General features: G+C 51.7%; 4 protein-coding genes across 4 annotated transcripts; all 4 read left to right on the forward strand.

Moving 5' to 3' along the window:
* Positions 1-1,927: 1,927 nt before the first annotated feature.
* Positions 1,928-6,317, forward strand: ssdA (mRNA-binding translational repressor SSD1; the record flags this gene model as incomplete). Its single annotated transcript, XM_057228194.1, has 5 exons — positions 1,928-2,024; positions 2,097-4,720; positions 4,782-5,141; positions 5,201-6,201; positions 6,278-6,317. 5 exons carry the CDS (start codon positions 1,928-1,930, stop codon positions 6,315-6,317), a joined length of 4,122 nt encoding a protein of 1,373 aa, XP_057087535.1.
* A 935-nt stretch (positions 6,318-7,252) lies between these two features.
* On the forward strand, positions 7,253-9,423 carry N7447_003920 (Polyketide synthase enoylreductase; the record flags this gene model as incomplete). Its single annotated transcript, XM_057228195.1, has 4 exons — positions 7,253-7,448; positions 7,498-7,905; positions 7,967-8,402; positions 9,096-9,423. The coding sequence occupies 4 exons, from the start codon at positions 7,253-7,255 to the stop codon at positions 9,421-9,423; spliced, it is 1,368 nt and encodes a 455-aa protein (XP_057087536.1).
* Positions 9,424-10,546: 1,123 nt separating this feature from the next.
* N7447_003921 (putative myosin class II heavy chain (MHC)) lies at positions 10,547-17,266 on the forward strand (the record flags this gene model as incomplete). Its single annotated transcript, XM_057228196.1, has 1 exon — positions 10,547-17,266. The coding sequence occupies one exon, from the start codon at positions 10,547-10,549 to the stop codon at positions 17,264-17,266; it is 6,720 nt and encodes a 2,239-aa protein (XP_057087537.1).
* A 951-nt stretch (positions 17,267-18,217) lies between these two features.
* N7447_003922 (p24 family protein) lies at positions 18,218-19,156 on the forward strand (the record flags this gene model as incomplete). Its single annotated transcript, XM_057228197.1, has 4 exons — positions 18,218-18,415; positions 18,620-18,827; positions 18,892-19,079; positions 19,139-19,156. 4 exons carry the CDS (start codon positions 18,218-18,220, stop codon positions 19,154-19,156), a joined length of 612 nt encoding a protein of 203 aa, XP_057087538.1.
* Positions 19,157-19,288: the final 132 nt, after the last annotated feature.

Consider the following 19,288-nt stretch of genomic DNA (forward strand, 5'->3'; position numbering starts at 1 on the left):
GTACATGTATCTCTGGCCTTCAATATTTCCTCACTGTTCACTTATGAAGCCAAAGAAAATAAATTACCTGTAAAGTTCAACGTCCAAAGTTTCAACTCCTTTTACCGCTTTCCCATCACCGCCTTCTTTTTATCGGCCATAAATATCAGCTAGCTAGTAGTTAACTAAACATGCTCGCCTTAACTACATAGTTATATACCTAATTAACTAGTACTAAGTAAGAAGATGGTCACACGTATAGAAAAAAGCAATATCAAAAACATTTACGCTCAAATACTGAGACCAATTTCTTGTTCCAGTATATTTTGCCAAAGAGGGCTGGGGCTCAAGAATGAGTAAGCAGACCCGCGAGCCGGTTCGGTTCCCTGGCGCGCTCCCGCTTGGGAGCCGTTGACGTTTACATCATTGTGAGCATCATCCATTTTCGACTATAATTGGGAGATACTACATACATCTACATATATCCATCTATGATTACTGATACCGAGCTTGAGCTTACTACCAAGCTTTTCTGGTAAGCTCAATTATTAGATCCTAGATAGTCCATGGATGTTCATTTAGCTTTAAAAGACCCCTAAACTAAATGTAGTCAGCCCACTAGCTGTTCTAAATTTGAATCTATGTACAGAATACGGAGTGAAAGTCCTATTTCCATGTATTCTAGACGCCAGCTTCCATTTACAGACTCAAATGATCATACTAAATACTTTAAGTGGGGACTCGAAGCAGTTCAACGGATGCATCAGGATGATGATGAAGTGGTAGGGCGATCATCCATGGCTGATGGAACGGAGTACGGCGGATAACTGTCAGAGTATTTACATGATTGACTCAAGGATTTTTGCGCTAAAAGTGGTAATTAAACGTTGTTTGGTCATTTCCGAACATACCCTTTTCTTTCCGTACCAATGGCCCTCTCCCCACACCTCTTTGTATCTCCAGCATCACCTTTCTTCTTCTCCTTTCCCCCCCCCCTCTCTGTTATCCCATCCCTCTCTTCTTTCCCCCCCCATATCACTCCTTCGAGTCGAATTAGTCGATGGTTTCATCGTCTATTCTATCCTTCCCTCTAGTTTCAGTATTTGCTGTCATTCTCTTCGGGAATCAACTCTGAATCCCCGTTTTAGAACTTGGGAATCATCCTGAAGACAAGCTCGTTTCAACGGCTATCTTTGCTTAAAGGTCACCCCGGTCCTCCGTCGAGGTGCTTTTTGGTTGCAGTCGTGCTTTCCAGTGCAGCTCCATCCCCTCGGTCCTTCCAACTTCCGTTCAAAAGCTTCGTTCCGTTGCTACGGTGTTGCTCGATCCAAGTTTACCTTGAACGTGCAATTGCCTCGACTTCTACTTGCCATCATCCGGTTACCCCTCATCGTCTATTGGACTTGTAACAAAAAAAAAAACCGATCATCCACATTGAACTCTGCAGACGTCATATTGGAATGCTAGGGTTGGGAGGTCGTCATTAGTTTCATCTTGCAGGTAAGAGGATCGTGATCTACTCCACGCATTTGCTTTTGGAAGTTTCACCCGGCTTTGATTGCCCTTGCTGCTTTTAGGTTGTTGTTTGTGAGGTCATAGTCAGGCTTGCTTCTTTCCTCCCCCCCCCCCACCCCTGAGATCGAAGCTTCCGTTGAGTCCGCCCTTACCTTAGGACTTGTACTTTTCGTGTTCGCTCTGGCATCGCCTTCTCCTGTTCCTTTTGCCATCCTGGACCCTTACTGATCCGCTTTTTGTCACTCTTCTAGGATAATTCACGTATTGAAAACCGCAATCCGCACATACAAACTCCTTTTGGTCGGCCTGTGATCCATTTCACTCGGCTCATTTGCCTTTTGGCGCAGTACCAGTCTCTCCTGTCGCCATATCCATTCCGCCCAACACACATATTACATTCTACAGTAATTGCCAGCTCCTATCATCTGGGATCATGGATCAACAAAGTCAATCTGGGCCTCAAGGCCCCGGTGGCCGCAAGTTCCACATTGCTCATCGGAGAAGTCCATCTGAGCTCACCCCGTTGATGAGTATGTGACCGCCCTCATGACCGCCCACTATAAATACCCCCACCATATTAGCTAACTTGAACTTCTCTACAGTGGAACAACTGGCCATTCAACAACAGATCGAGTTGCTCCAGCAGCAACAGCAACAAATTGCTGCGACACACCAACAATACGTTAACATGGGGCTGTTGCAGCCCCAGCAACTGGGCCAGGTGCCCTCGTTTCAACCCGGTGCCTCCATGAGCGGTGTCTCCCCACAGCAAGTGAATGCATTCCAGTTTCCACAAGGTGGACAGCAGCAGCAGCAGCAGCAGCTTGGAGTACCAATGAACGGACCCAACCAGCATTCGCACCGTCGCAACCAGTCTGCTCTCCCTGGTCTTCCCATGGGCCCACCCCCTGCTCCGTCTTCTGGGGCATCGGGATACGCCGATTATAACCAGCAGGGCCAAAACAACAATAACCACAAGAACGAGAATACCGGCCACGGCCGCGGTCGTGGAGGTCCTCCCGGCGGTGGTCACCAGCGCCGCCACTCACTTGCTCTTCCTGAGGCCAAGAAAGCCGCCGAGCTGGCCCAGCAGAAGAGAACAGCCTCGGGATTCCAGTTCCCAGCTCCTGCTCCTGGTGCAAGTGGTTCCGATAACCAGTCTTCATCGGATGATAAGCCTGCAGCCAGCACTTCTCCAGCACCCCAGGGACCCCAGGGACCCGCCTTCCAGCGGGCCGGAAACATGCGAGCTGGTGGCCACGGCCGCAGCCAATCGATGGCCATCGGTGGTAACCGGGGTTCCATGTCCGGCCGCGGTGCTAGCGGGTTCCAATTCCCCCAAGCCAGTGAGCCCTCAGCCAATCAATCTGATAACCAACGGCGAATCAGCCAGGCTGGCCATGCTCGGTCTTCCTCGCGAAACTTCGAGGGCAACTGGCGCCAACCCAACAACCAAGCCCAGAGCCAGGATCAGCAGAGGCCCGTGGGTCAACAACAGGGCGGGTTCCAGCCCGGCCACCGCTCCCGCGGCTCGATGAACCAGTCCATGGGCTCTATTGGTCAATTCCAGTATGGCGGCCAACCTCAGCTTATCCAACTTCCTCAGGGTCAAGTCATGATGACACCTCAGATGTTTGGTAATCAGCAACTGAATCCCCTCCAGCTGGCTCAGCTCCAAGCGCTTCAGCAGCAGAACCCTCAGGGTATGGGTGGTCTTCAGGCTAGCCAGCACGCCCCGCCGCAGATGTCTGTTCAACAGCAACAGCAGCAGCAGCAGCGGAAGACCCTTTTCACTCCTTACCTTCCCCAGGCAAACCTGCCTGCACTCCTTAGCAATGGACAACTGGTCGCTGGTGTTTTGCGTGTCAACAAAAAGAACCGTTCCGATGCTTATGTTACCACCGACGATCTAGATGCCGACATTTTCATTTGCGGTAGCAAAGATCGGAATCGCGCCCTTGAGGGTGACTATGTCGCAATTGAGCTTCTCGATGTCGACGAGGTGTGGGGTCAGAAGAAGGAAAAGGAGGAGAAGAAGAAGCGCAAGGATATCACCGATGCCCGCTCTAACAGCAATGCTGGAAATGACAAGCTTGGTCGCTCCGATTCCACTGGCGATAGACAGGAAGTTGGCCCGGATGGAAGCATCCGTCGCCGCGGCAGTCTTCGCCAGCGTCCTACCCAGAAGAAGAACGACGATGTCGAGGTCGAGGGCCAGAGCCTTCTCCTATGTGAGGAGGATGAGATCAGTGACGAGCAGAAGCCTTTGTACGCTGGCCATGTCGTTGCTGTCATTGAGCGTGTTGCGGGCCAGATGTTCTCAGGAACCCTAGGTCTCTTGCGTCCCAGCAGCCAGGCTACAAAGGAGAAGCAGGAGGCTGAGCGGCAAGCCAGAGATGGTGCCCACGGCCGTTCCCACAATGACCGTCACCAGGACAAGCCAAAGATTGTCTGGTTCAAGCCTACGGATAAGCGTGTTCCACTTATCGCCATCCCCACAGAGCAGGCACCTCGGGACTTCGTCGAGAAGCACCAGGACTACGCCAACCGAATCTTTGTTGCTTCTATCAAGAGGTGGCCTATTACATCTCTGCACCCCTTCGGCACTCTCGTTGAGCAGCTTGGAGAGATGGGTGACTTGCGGGTTGAGACAGATGCCCTGCTCCGCGATAATAACTTCGGTTCAGATGACTTCTCCGATGCGGTGCTGAAGAGCATCGGCTGGGAGGACTGGTCTGCCTCTACCGAGGGTGACGCCCTGGCTTCGAGACGTGACTTCCGTGAAGAGACCATCTTTACGATTGACCCCGCCGACAGCAAGTCCCTCGAGGATGCGTTCCACGTCAAGAGCCTTGCTGATGGCAAGGTTGAGATCGGTGTCCACGTGGCCGATATTGCTCACTTCGTCAAGGGCAACTCTCTGGTGGACCGCGAGGCCAAGAAGCGCGGTACTGCGGTCTATTTAGTCGATCGAGTCATGAACATGTTGCCTCCCCGTGTTTCTACTGAGCTTTGCTCCCTCGTTCCTGGCGAAGATCGCCTCACGGTCAGTGTCGTATTCAAGGCCAACCCCGCCACCGGTGTGGTTGATGAGGATGTCTGGATCGGTAAAGCTGTCATCAAGAGCGCTGGCCGTCTTGACTACGACCAGGTCAATGCACTTGTTCAGGGCAAGTCTGATGTCAACACCAGTGGCATCTCTGCTGACAGCATCCGCTTGTTGCACGTGAGTTTCTTCTGGTTCTACTATTAGTCTTCCTTTGCCCCATGCTAACAAAAACACTCAGAACACTGTCGGCAAGTTCCGCGAAGCCCGTTTCGGTAACCGCGTGTCAGACGTTCCTGTGCAGCGTCTGCTTCAACAGCTCGATGATGAGAATGTGCCTGTCGAATACAATATTTTCGAGTCGACCCCAGCACATGAACTTGTTGAGGAGCTGAGCCACCAGGCCAACTTCTTCGTTGCTCGTAAGCTTGTCAGCGCTATGCCGGAGAGAGCTTTCTTGCGTCGTCAGTTCTCGCCCAACTCTCGCCGCCTTACTTTGTTTGTTGAGCGGATGAACCGCCTTGGCTTCGAAATGGACTCAAGCAGCAGTGGCAGCCTCCAGAGCTCTCTCTGCAAGGTGCAAGATGTCGATCTTCGTAAGGTCAGTGCTTTTCCTGTTGTTCTCACTGTTATAAATGCATATATTAACACACCATGCAGGGTATGGAGACTCTCATTGCCAAGGCCATGCAGCGTGCCAAGTACTATGTCAGCAGTGGTACTCCCGATGAAATGCGCCAGCACTACATGCTCAATGTGCCGGTTTACACCCATTTCACCAACCCCTCTCGACGCTACGCCGATATCCTGGTGCACCGTCAACTCGAGGCTGTGCTCTCCGAGGGTACCGTGGAGTTCAATGACGATATCGAGTCACTGAACAAGACCGCCGATCTTTGCAACAACAAGAAGGACTCGGCCCTCAATGCCCAGGAGCAGAGTGTGCACATTGAGGCCTGCCGTAAGATGGACCGTAAGAGTCGCGAGATTGGCGGCGATCTCATCAGCGAGGGCATTGTACTCTGCGTCTACGAGTCTGCCTTCGACGTCCTTATCCCGGAGTACGGCTTTGAAAAGCGTGTGCACTGTGACCAGCTGCCGCTCAAGAAGGCTGAATACCGCAAGGATAGTCGTGTACTCGAGCTGTACTGGGAGAAGGGTGTTCCCTCTTCCGCATACATTCCCGAGGACGAGCGTCCCAAGCCCGGTAATTCCCGTGCTGCTCAAGCTGCAGCGGCTGCTCGCGAGGCCGAAGCCGCCAGAGAGCGGGCCCGAGAGCGTGATGAGGCCATGCGTAAGCAGACCGAGACTGGTACAATGTCTGCGGATGATGTCGACGCCCTCTTCGATGACGATGAAGATGTGGATGATGTCACTGAAATGGCAGCCGGTGTGTCGCTCAACTCCGCCGACCGTTCCACTCAGAGCATGCCCCCGTCGCCTACGCGCAACGGCCACCACCAGCAGGGACCTCACCGTACTCGTTCGGACCCCAAGATTGCCTCCGGCAGTGGCGATGCACCCGAGAACAAATTGACCAACAAGGAGAAGTACTTGAACTTGTTCAAGTTGCGTGAGGTGGATGGAGATTTCATCCAGGATGTCACCGAGATGACCCGTGTTCCCATCATCCTGAAGACCGACCTGAGCAAGAGTCCTCCGTATGTATTTCCATTCTCCCCCTTTTTGTTTCTCTCTAGCATGAGCATTCCTAACTAACTGCTATTTCTATTCTAGATGCCTCACTGTTCGATCTGTTAACCCCTACGCCCTGTAGAGGTCTGAAACATGGCTTTGTTTTCTTCCATGGGATATATTTCTTGCATGACCACCTTGCAGATTCTTCGCTCAAGCGGAGCATGCTGTTGTCTCGTGCACGCCTACGGACATAATTCAATACCGGCGCGGATCGAACATATCATTATCGGCATATCTTTCCTTGGTTACGCTTTATCTTGGTGGCTTCTACAAATTCTACCCATCATCTTTCCGACGTGTCCTGGGATTCCTATACTTATCCTGTTATATGTGCAAAGCGGTTGTTTGTCTTTTTTTGAGCATTTTAGTTGAAAGCTGGGCAAATCTCTCTAGTGCCAGAGCTTGGTTTTCTGAGAATGGAAACTTGGCGGGAAGGACATTGCAGCTCGATAGTCCCAGAGAATCCTTCCATTAATCTATGGTATTACTTATACTCCTTCAGGGCTCATCTGCGTACGTAGTTATACCGGATTCCCTCTGTTTAGGCTAGCTTATCTTAGCTGCTTTAATGAGAATACACAGAGTCAGGCTCTCTATTTTACCTCGGGGTTCAGGCCAAATCCAGCAAGTTTTGGGTATTGAGCTCTAATCCCAGTTCCAACTCTCCAGTGCCAAACTCCGAAACAGCTGAGAACATGTCCTATCCAAAATGGGATTGGATGTTCAGTGCAATCAATGTACAGTCCGGTTTCGGGGTGCCACTCGTCCTATCACACACTATGTTTGTACTTTTCGTGTGGGCATACCATACAAAAGATACCTAATTTGTGATGGGGCGCGTAGTTCCCTCAAAGTCAGCCCGTGAGCCATCCATAGCCAAGAACTAAACTTGTACTTTGATAGTAGACGCGCACGCCCTCCGCACTCTTCAACTACTATCAGAAATGGCGCAACCATCCTTTATCCTCTTGAATACAACAGGTGCGTCTAGTCTCTCCGCCGGCTGCGAAGCGAATGAGGGCGCATATCACGAAAACCAACTTCGCCAAGCGACGCCAGCATGCTCCATCAACCGGAGAAAAACCAAGAGGACAGAGAAAAGATCAATCGCCGTGGTTGAGAGCGAGCAAAAACCCCGAGAGCAACCATACCATCACACTATTGTCCCCAATACCCACTGTCCCCGATTTAGCCCGTGAGACAACAGCTTGTAAGTTTCGATTACCAAGAGCTATAGAACATTGGCTCATGCTTGGCAGTCCACAGGATCCAAGAGCTAGTCTTCCTAGAAGGCAGACACTCTCCAGGCAACGCAAATGAAGCAGCGTGGTTTAACCTTGTTGCCTCGTACCCAGTGCTAACCGAAGCAACAATGGCGGTAGCTGTACGGCACTGGTCGCCCGATGACGCATGGCAATTGAAAGCGTATCGGCATTCATACGCCGCGGTCCATCTCATCAAGCACCGAATTATGTCGACAGGGGCTCAAAAGGAGGGTGTCCTCGGCGCGGTCATTGTCTTAGCATTCGGGGCAACTCTGGAACGGGACGATATGGCTTGGAATATTCATATCATTGGTCTCGCGCATATGATCAAAGATAGAAAATCTCGCGCCATGAATGCGCCGCCACCATGGATGATAGATCTGATTGTGCAGTTGGTGTCATGTACCCTTGGGATGAGCCCACAACTGACCATTTTCCATAGAGATTCCGTAAACGCCACGAGTGTACCATGAGCGTATTCTCGAAGCCTTGATCGATTACGATGATCAGAGAATCCTCGGAATAAAGAGAATCTGTGACAGTGTGATCCAGCTCCAGAAAACGATCGAGTCTCATCATCAGCATCGACTCGATCCAACTGTGGTGGCACGAGAGATCGAGGAGCCATTGTCCCAGCTGCATTACGATGTACGGGATCTCCGAGACGTTGACGATGTATATGTCCAGGCCATTGCACGAGCGATCGAACTGGTGCTCTATCTCCTCTGGCCATCGTGGTCAGGGGCTTACCTAACCCTCCTTGCGGGGGAACTGAAAGAAGCGATAAGTCGATTACCGCTCAAAGGATGTTCCTACATGAATTTGACTTCCTTTCCGCTGATGATTGGAGCCATTGCCGCCGAGGAAGACTCGCTAGCTAGAATGTGGTTTGTTGACAGGTTGGTCCGGGAAGTGCGAGCGCTGCAGTTACGTGGTTGGAGCAGACCACTCAGCCTCCTGCAGAATAAGTATAACACTAGCGAGTCCACTCTTATGGGGCGATTTCAAGCTCTCTGGCGTGAACTATACTATGTCGCTAATGAGCTTGAGGATTGAACGAATAACCGATTCCCGAGTATGGAGCGCCACTCAATCTGATTTTCCTAATTAGGAAAATTAGAGTGGGAGTTGTTCGAAGCCAAACAAGAACCTTCTCGCTGGCTTAGTTCCTCTACAAGCATGAGCGTTTAGTCCCTGGGAGCTTATGCTGCCTTGTCGGTAAATGGACCGAATACTCCCGCAACCAATCACCGTGGAGCGCCACTCAATCTGATATTCCTAATTAGGAAAGTCAGATTGGAAGTTGTTTGAAATCAAAGAACCTTTCCGTTCTTCCAGAGCTACTTGAATGATGTCCTTGGCCCCTTCAAATTTCGATATATTCTTCTATCACCACGGCAAGCCCCTTCATTTCCCCAACATCACCACGACAATTTGAAAAATGGCCAGACAATGGGTTCTAACGAGCCAAGAAGGCTTCGAGACCTCCCTAGAGTACCAGCAGGATGTGAAGATACCATCAGCTCACGAATTGGGTTCCCACGAGATTCTTGTTCGCATGCATGCTGCAAGTTTAAACTATCGCGAACTAGTCATCCCTACGGTGTTGGCGGCAATGAAACACTTCCTAAGTCTTTGGCGGCAGTGCGGGTGAATGGAATTGTTTTGGCCATTGGTCAGGTTGGGGAGTCTACCGTTGATGATGTGTTTATGTTCGCCGCTCTGCTGCATACGTGCATTGTTCGAGGCATCCTGGCCGGCAGCCGCAACCAATTCCGGGAGTTGGTTCGCTTCATTGATGACCACAAGATTGTGCCGGCGGTCGATGATGTGGTGTTTGAGCTAACCGAGGCTAAGAGTGCATACAGGCGTCTCGCGGAGAAGAAACATTTTGCTAAAGTTTTGATCAAGATTGATTGAGCAAATCTACATCGAGCTCTGTCAATTCGTGTTATATAGCAATTTCCCTTAGAGCGAAATAGGACAGGGACAATGCTATTGCATCAAGATACAAGCCAGAGTTCTCGTGCATATGATAGTAAAGAGCAGATCCCCAATAGTAGTCTATGGCGTCTCAACCAGAGCGCTCAGTAAGAAAAGGACCAGACTGAGCTTAGAGGGTGCGTAACAGGCACGATCCGGCGCCCGTAAATAAATCCTCACCAATCAGCATGAAAGGCGCGAACCCTGGAACGCTTTGTTGCAGAATAAACTCTGATTGGCGAATGAGGACGCAACTCATTAGTCATGCTAATACCCGCGAACGGCCCCGGGGGTGGTACGGTCGAATCCATGGAAGCTCTCGATTCTACCCCTGAATCTGTTTAGATCTCCAATTAAAATTGGAGTCAATTGTTTACTTTTAGTTTTGGAATGTAAGGGGGTTTGAAAACATAGTATACCCTTAACGTTTGACCTGAAGGCAAGGGTCTGAATCAGAGGGCATACGTTATGCATACAGTAGCAATTGACATTGTCAGAAAAGCCAAGCCAAAAGACAAGCTAAGCCAACGGCTTCTGCGCTAACCAAATAATTAGTTGAATGGGCCTATGGTACCCTGTACACCGCATTAGCTCGCATTTCCCACACTCTAGCAGGTACCCAGTACGACGATCCAATACCCGTGACGTCCAACCTTTTTTTCCCCTTAGTTCCCAATCCTGGTCTTTGGTGCTTCTAACTCGAGCGTTTCTGATCTCTCTTTTCTTTTTATCTGCTTGCAGATTGTACCTATCCCCCAAAAGAGAAAAAAAGGACAACCTGCACATTATTTCGCCCCAGGTTGTCTTGCCAGCGGTGTTCTTCAGTTCCAGTTTGATTTCCATGCGTCAACATTCTGGACGATAAGCGGAGCGGCAAGCAAGTGCTTGCTGCAGGAGTCGACACGGAAGGTGTGTGTACATTGATGCCCTCTCTCTTTTTGACCCTTTATCCGGATTGTGGAATTGGGTTACTCCGCGTTGCCACGCGACTTGGACTTCATTCCTCAACTCCCTGCAATCGCTCTTGACCCCTCCAAATATGCCAGTCTAACCATCCTGGATGACTATAGATCTAGATCACTCCGTCTCTTCCGCCATCTCGGCATCTTCTCCACAGTTCCACTCGCGGGACACGCGCCTTGTCCGTGAATCGCGTCTGGCTCCCTCACTACTCTTGTCCTCTCCGCCATCAGGAGACTCGAGTCCGTCGACCGTTGGTTCCCTCGGTCAACAAGCTTCTCCGCGGAGCATCACCCTCGAGCCCCCGCCTCTCCCATTTTTATCCTCATATCGCGCAACTGAAGAATCTCGGGCCTCCTCGCCGGTCAATCGCAAGGCGGAAAGTAGCATATACTACACCACGGCGTGGGGATCCCCATATGCAGCACCCAGCACACGGAGACTCTCAGTGACAAATAGCCAACACGAATTTGCTGGGATCGACGACGGATCTGGTCCCAGCTCACCCGTCTCGTCAATAGCCAACCGCACCGAGTTCCGGAGATCCAGTGCCGCCAACGACGACACACTTGAACCCGAGGACCGTGATATCATCGCCAATAACGGAGAAAAATCGATACGGGAATTTACGCAGGATTGGATCAACCAGTACCTTACCGGTCAACCTAGAACGGAACGCAGCAATTGGCTCAGCGACGACTCAGGGAGTGAAGCACCGTCGTTCATCACTGCGAGGAATCACTTTGCCGACGACGCTTCGGACGACTGGCTTGGTCTGGAAGACGACTTTCGTTCCGAAGATCTGTTGAAAACGCCAACGCTCTCTGATTTCGTCGGGAAAAAAGCCGCGCGTGCTAAAGTCAACAAAACTTTGCACAAACGCGCTGATACCCTGCGACAGGAGGACTTTTGGGGTTTCGCGTACGACAAAGATCCACCACAAAATATGTCCGACTTGAACACACCAACCGTCGAGGTAAACTCGCCGGTATCTTCGGTAGAGAAGCCGTTACCTCCTCCACCGGCAAACGCAATGGAGGACACCCCAAAGTTGGAAGACCCGTTCAATCCGGCTCCATTAAAAACCCAGGTCTCCGATATCAGCAGATCAGCCACCCAAACCCCACGGCGGAGAAAGAAGTTGAATTGGCGTGGGAAAGCCTGTATAATTGAGCTGCCATATGTTGATAAGAGAGGTTCGGAACCTGGGTATCATCTCCTAACACCGGCCGACGTTCAAAAGCGGATGCAAGAATGGGAGAACGAAGGGTACGATGTTCGTGGGTTCACCATTGGCGATTCCGAGGACCCCTCCACCACGGCGACTCTAGGAGGTCTCAGCCGACCCCTATATCCCGACCCATATGACCTCCATGAAATTTCCAAAAGCCAACCGCTTGTCGTCAACTTCCCAGACAGAGCCAAGTGGGAGTCTTATATCACCGAGCTCCAAGAAGAAAAGCTGCGCGCCCTAGGAGTGTCGTTCGGTGACGATGAACCTGAACAGTCTATTTCACCCGATTACTCGCTCAACCCCAGCGGCACTCCTTTCCCAGGTCTTATCGCTTCCCCGCCAATCCCTACTGCGTCTGCAGCAAGCAATCCCCTCGGCCATATTCACCCATTCTCGCCTCACTTCAACCAACCATCGATACCTACGCCTGGTGCTATGGGTTCAATGGCATCACCTGCTTCACAATTCGGTATGCAGACGCCATTCATGGGCGCGGAGCAAAATATGATGGGCGGGTTCCCTTTCCAATACCAGCCCACTCCTCCTGCTCAGGGATCTATGACTCCCCAAGGCTTCTTGAACCCCCGGCAGGCAAGTTCATCAGCAGGCCCAGGGGCAATGGGCAACTTTTCCTCCGTGCTATCACCAGTGTCCCCATTACATGACCAAGGGTCCTTCCACGCAGGGTTTAATGATAAGGGTGCCTTCGATGATCAATTTGGCCATGGCATGCACCAGGAAGGCCTGCCATACCAGGCTCCCCAGACCCCGGTCAATGGACACCCAGATAATTTCCACGCATCGAACGTCGAGCTTGCCCAACCTACACCTCGAGGCCACGGTCATAATCTGAGCGAAACTCTGCAAAGAGGACTGGACCAGATGACACACACCGATTACCATCTGGAAGACTCAATCGACCGACAATTGGAGGATGATTACCGTGATGCCAATCATGCAGGCCTAAATTCTGGCATGCTGAAGTCGCGCTGGGGATTGCCAGAAAATGAACACCACGCTCAAAATCCTGTCCATCTCCCACCTCATTCCTTCGCCCAGCACCAGCTCCCTCACCAATTCTATGGAGACCAATACCAACAACACAATGGCCAGGATGTTTCTGATCTCGACACAAACCCCAGTGTTGCAGGTACGCCGCAGACTCGCCAAGGGCCGTGGCACGAGGCCCAGCCTAGCGGTAACTCCTACCACGCCGGCCATCAGTCGCGGCTCTCGATTTCATCACTCAATGTCGCAGCCAAGGAATTTGACCCTACCGCGTCGTTCACCTCCCAGCCCGTGTCGTTCGGTAATGACCCATTCCAGTTTGGCGGTAGGGGTGGGCAAGGGTTCGGGTTTGCCGCGCCTCCCTCGTTCACGCCTGGTAGCAGCATGAACGGCCCAATAGTCCCAAAGCAGAACCACAACGCCAGTGGTAGTGGCGCATTCAAGTTCTCCGCCGCATCGTTCAATGTCGATGCACCTGTTTTCAATCCCAACCCCACTGTTAGCCTCAACTCGAATGTCAGCTCTGAGAAGCCTCCGGCTAGCCACACCAAGATCTTTGGCGACATTGACATCAGCGAGATCACCACCCCTGACAAGACGTCCAAGGCTATCCCTATTGTGCGGCCCGATGAGACCGAACAGGAGAACAATAACAATGAGCAGGCCGTTGAAGACGACACTAATGGTCGATCTGTGCCTACCGACCGTCACAAGCGTGCGCGTCGCGGTGTCGGCCACGCCGAAGGCGAGGCTAGATATAGTATTTCGAGTAACCCTCTGGGTGAGGCGAGGAACGCTCAAGCTTCGAGTGCGCTTCATGCAGTCGCTGAGGGCAAGGAGAATGCCATGCCTAAGGAGAACAGCCCTGTAGAGCGGACGGGTACTCCTGTCAGCGAAGCCGACACTTGGACCTTGTTCGATGCGAAGCGTGAGGCTGAGAATAGGTCCCAAACTGGATCACCGATCCGGGCGGAGGCATCTAAAGACATTGTTATCGAAGAGCGTGAACCAAGGGAACCTGCAGCAGGAGATAATACGTCTGTCACTGTCTCGGAGACCGTCGAGCATGCTCCTCACGCATCCAAGAGCCCGGTCAAGAGCACGACGCTGTCGGCTAACGCTCAGCCTTTCGAGTTCAAGCCTGCTGTTTCTGAATTTGTTCCCACAACTGTTCAGCCATCTAGCTTTGGTGAGCAAAAGGTTATTGAGCAGCCCATCGGAACTCCTGCCAAGAGTCCCACTGCAAGTAAACCCATGCAAGCTGGACTCATGGCTTCTCGCTTCGCTACCACAAGCCCACCTAAGAAGGCAACCTCACCAGAACCCGAGGTCAACACTCCCACCCGCGTGGAGCCAGAATTCATCACTCGCAAACCCAAGCATTACGACAGCCCATGGGACTCGGAGGACGACTCTCCTGACGATGAGGAGCTGAATGCAATTATGCAACAGCTAAACGACGACGACGCAGATGTCGGCATCGAGCGCCAAGCGACTCCTTACAACACAATCCACGCGACTCCCTTCCAACCGCGACACGACCATCTCACCGAGTCGATGGGCGGTCCCACAAAAGAACAACGATTTGGTTCTGCGGAGGCCCGAAGCGAAGCCCCGAGCCCGAGTCCCGGTGGAGTCCCCAAGACCTACAAGCTCAGCATTCCCAAGCTTGGCTCGGACAATGATGCCAACAGCAATGCTACCTTCTCTCCGCAGAAGAGCCTCATATCCCGTCTTCAGTCCCCTGTTCGCCACCTTATTACTGAGAATGACCATGTCAGTGACTGGGATGATATGATCTCTGCCGGAGAAGACGAGAAGTTCATGAACCGTAACCGTTTCTTCGACCGTCGCATCAACGATCTTGTTGGCTCCGCCATTGACGAACGCTTGGGTCCTATGGAACGTGCCTTGGCTGTTATTCAGCAGTCGGTGGCTTCTATTGCCACTGACACTGCAAGCAGAAAGGTCTTCCGCAGCACATCCGCTGAGATGGAAGACAGTGATGCCGATGATGAGGACGACGATGGCGAGGAAGCATTGGTTCGCGATCGCTCGCCCCACAACATGAGGGAACGTAAGCTGGAGATGCTCAAGAATGTCGTCATGGAAGCTTTGGTTACCCATGACATCCCTCAACGTGTTTCCCCGCACTCCAGCCACAGCGAGATGGCGCAGCTCAAGGAAAGCATTGCTGAACTGCAGGCCCTCACGATCAAGAAGCTCGCTCAGGACCCTGTTGGTGATATGCGTGAGATTATGGAGGAAGCCATGGCCAAGCAATTGGCTCAGCAGGTCGCCTTGCAGAAACCCCCGAGCCCGCGCCTGTCAGAGGCCGAGGAGATCGGTGCCGATAGCCTTATGCTCCAAATCGACGGCCTTAAGAGCATGTTACGGATCGCTGATGAGCGTGCCGAGCAGGAGTATAAGGAGCGCCGCGATGCACAGGATGCTATCTCTGAGCTCCAGCGACTGTTGAAGTTTGCGGAGGAAGATGCTGCTCGTCATAGTGCTGCAGCAGAGGATGCCGAGTCTCGTCTCCTCCAGTTCAAGGAAGAGAAGATTCCATACTTCGAAAAGATGCAGTTCCGTACTGAGTCTCTTTCAGAAGAGAGTGAGACTCTCAAGGTTACTATCGCCGAGCTGTCTACGAAAAACATCGCGCTTGAGGGTACCCTCGACGAGTACCGTCTTTCTAGCGATAGCTTCCGCCGTCAATTGGAGACTACTAAGGGTGAGAACAAGTCCCTTCATGAGACTATTGATCACCTGAGAACTCGCATCGAGGACAGTATGATCTCGCGCCAGAACCTCACTGAAAAGTTCGATCGTCTTCAAGATGACATGCTCAGTGTCACTGCTGAAATCACTCGCGATCAAGCTACCTGGCGCAGAAAGGAGGAGGAGCAATCAGCTAGGTATAATGAGCTTCGCGCGTCGCACTCTCGTGAGCTGCAATTGCGCGAGAAGCTCGAGGAGGACGTCCGCGAATTCGAAAAGAATGAGCGGGAGGCCACAAAACTGAGGTTCATCCAGGAGCAATCTCAACGAGAGAATGCTAGACTAGAGGAGCTGATTACCAGTCTCCGGGCGGAGAACCATGATCTGCAAATCAAGGCTGCCCGGTTCGAGCGGGAGTTCATCGAAGCCCGCGAGAGCAGCCGTGCCGAAATCCAGCGCACTCGCTCTTCGATGGAGGCAGACCTCGAAGCTTCTAACAGCCAGGTCAACATTGTGCGTGCCGAGCTTGAGGCCCAGATCATTTGTCTAGAGACTCAACTTGACAACAACCGCATGGATACCGATACCACTCGCGAGCGCTACGAGCTTCTCCTCGAGGAAGCCAGGGACTCAAAGACCACTGCCCTAGCTGCTAAGGACCTTGCCATTGATGAGACCCGCAAGATGCATGAGCGTATTCTCAATGATCTGCGTGAACGTCACGCTCGCGCTTTGCATAACTCTTCAGAGGATCGTGCGCGCGGTGAGACTCAAAACATGGAGCGCATGGCTTTGTCCGAGGAGAAAGCTAAGCATCTGCAAGAGCGTGTGAACCTCCTCGAAGAGAAGCTTGAGATCGCTCAGGCTGCTGCCCGTGCTGCTGCTGAGGCAGCCCACAGCGCGAAGGCAACCCCCAGCTCAGCCCCAGCTGTCGCACCATCACACTCGGGGGCGACACCGTCCATGTCCTACAACAAGGGATCCGAAGAGCCCGAACGGATCTCTCCACAAGCCCTTCGCGAGTCAATCTTCGTTCTCCAGGACCAGCTCCAGCAGCGCGAGACCCGCATCGAGGAGCTTGAACAAGAGGTCTCAACGATAGATAAAGACGCACCAAATAAACTCAAGGAGAAGGACACCGAGATCACCTGGCTCCGTGAACTCCTAGGCGTCCGCATCGACGACCTGCAAGACATAATCCAGACTGTGTCCAAGCCCTCATTCAATCAGCAAGCCGTCCGCGACGCAGCCATCCGTCTCAAAGCCAACCTCCAAATGCAGCAGCAAGAAAAGGAACGCCTAACAACCGGCCATCTCTCCTCCCTGGCCGACCTTGCCGCCTCGCCCCGCTCCCTCCCCCTAGCTGCAGCTGCTGCCTGGGGAAATTGGCGGAAAGGCCGCGAATCCGCCAACACCTCCGACCAGACCCCATCAAAGCCCAGCAACGCGAGCACTTTCCTGTCAGGCCTGCTAACACCCCCGAGCTCTCACGCCCGAGAGCACGGTACTGGCCAGCAGACTAGCGCTGCCGCGCGGTTTGCGCAAACTCGCCCTTTGAGAGGCCCAAGACGCGGCTCGGTCCGCAGCCAGGCACCTATCACGGAACCACCTCAAACACCGCCTCTTCTCCGTCGCTCGAGCTATGATCATGACGCCGAGCCGGCGCATTACGATGATGGGAGCTTCGCGGATGAAAATGAGAGTACCGTTGATGGGATGGTTTCGGCCTCGCCGAAGGAGAGGGACGATGAAGGTCCATTTGGGCCTCAGATCAATGAGGCTGAAGCCGAAGAAAGCGATCTTCAGGCCGACACTGACGTCTCCTCTTCTGACGAACCCTCCACTGAGGAAGAGTGATTCTGTCGCCTTTGATCGTTACCCATAGACTGTTTTGAACTTCCCATCTCATCTCGGTGTTTCTTTGGTTTTTTTTCCACCAGAATAACCATTACAGAATTCTTGATCTGTGATATTTTTTGCTTTTATCGTTTATTGCTATCTCTGCGTTTGGTGCCAGCGCCAGTTTCTCTCCTCTCGTTACATCCATATTCCCCCTTTCGACATACATACCTATCTTCCGGCTTCATGGTCGTTGACCAATGTTTGCGTTTTCGGATTTGATACCACGCCGTTATTTCGTTTTTTTACCTCCCTCCCATCCTGAAGATCTTGTACATTGAATATCCTACCTTTTTTCATGTCCTATCGTTTACATCCATTCTATACATACTAATAGCCAATCTCTGTCATTCTTTGCTTTCTGATTGTTCTATATTATCCTTCCACCTCCCTGTTTTTTGTGATGTCGGATATAGCTGTGTTGATAGTCACACTTCGCCATTACGTTTCTTGTAGCTTATTACTGTTCAAGTGTTTATTATTTTCAGATAAATTCAGACTATTTCTACATTACTGTGATATTTCCTTTCTTGGTGTCCGGAATTTAGTCGCTTAAAGCGTTTCGATGAACAAGGTCGTGGGTAGGTAGTTGATAGTGCAACAATATATATTTTTTAGTATGACTTGTCTAACTTTAACCCATCATTTGGATAAATATGAATGTCATAGGAGACTCGAGAAAATCAATAAATAGACACAGAAAAACCAATTATCCATATTACATTCTAAATCCACCCAATTCTACTTTGTAGTATACATCGAGCTAAGAATCCTAAGGCGGAGCGGTGTTTATGAAAGTGGTCCGAGCGCCAATTGACACCTTGCGCGTTGACAACCAACACCGACATCACCAACCCACTCACTCGTCAATTCTCCCAGACTCACCGGAGTCAATCGAAACATCCCACCATGCGATTCTCAACAAGCACGATCCTGGTCACTGCGCTGGGATGGATCACCGCCGCGACCGCACACACTATCCAGCTCAAGGCTCACTCACGAGAATGCTTCCACGAGTCACTGCACCGTGACGATGTCATGACTGTCACTTTCCAGGTTGGAGATCGGGAGTTTGGAGGAAGTGGAAACCTTGAGGTTGACTTCTGGGTATGAAATATCCCTGTTCGGGTCTTGGTGTTGAATGATTTGGTATCGCTCGGGAGTCTCCTTCTGTTCCGATGGTGGTTCTGGCATGGGATATTGGACCCGGAAATAGAGAGCTCTACGCCTTTAGGGACTAGTCCAGCTGTTACATTGGGATGGAGGAAGGATTCCAATTGAGAACGCAGATACTAACGCTCGGTTCCCCAGGTCGAGGATCCCCTGAGAAACCGCCAGTACTTCAAGCAAGCCGTTGCTTCCGATGACTACTCGTTCACCGCACAAGCCGATGGAAAATACAACTACTGCTTCAGCAACGAGGGCTGGACCTCGAACTCCAAGGAGGTCTCCTTCAACGTTCACGGAATTGTTTACGTGCCCGAAAGCGAGATGACGCAGGATCCCCTCGAGGTCGAAGGTAAGCGCGGGGAATATAATAACTGACGGAAGAATATTGAGACTGATCATCTGGTACCATCTAGTGCGCAAACTTACCGAGGCTTTGACTCAGGTCAAGGACGAGCAGTCATACATTGTCGTGCGCGAGCGAGTACACCGTAATACCGCAGAGAGCACCAACGGCCGTGTGAAATGGTGGAGTATGTTTCAGCTTATGGTGGTTATTGGCGAGGGTGTGTTCCAGGTGTGGTGGCTCAAGAGATTCTTCGAGGTACGTGGGTTTCTTTGATCGAGGTCCTGGCAGATGAGATACTAATGATCAATATGTAGGTCAAGCGCGTGGTTTAAACCATGCTTACCGTCTTTCATTGATCAAAAACATGTCCTTTCCCCTTTTGCTATGCATCGACGAGCGGCAGTGGATTTTGGTATTTTACGGCCAGTTCGTTTTCAGCGCGATTTACCAGGATAAATTTATCA

This window comes from Penicillium robsamsonii (assembly GCF_028829455.1).
Source record: "Penicillium robsamsonii strain IBT 29466 chromosome Unknown utg000002l_segment0_segment0, whole genome shotgun sequence".
Taxonomy (NCBI): domain Eukaryota; kingdom Fungi; phylum Ascomycota; class Eurotiomycetes; order Eurotiales; family Aspergillaceae; genus Penicillium; species Penicillium robsamsonii.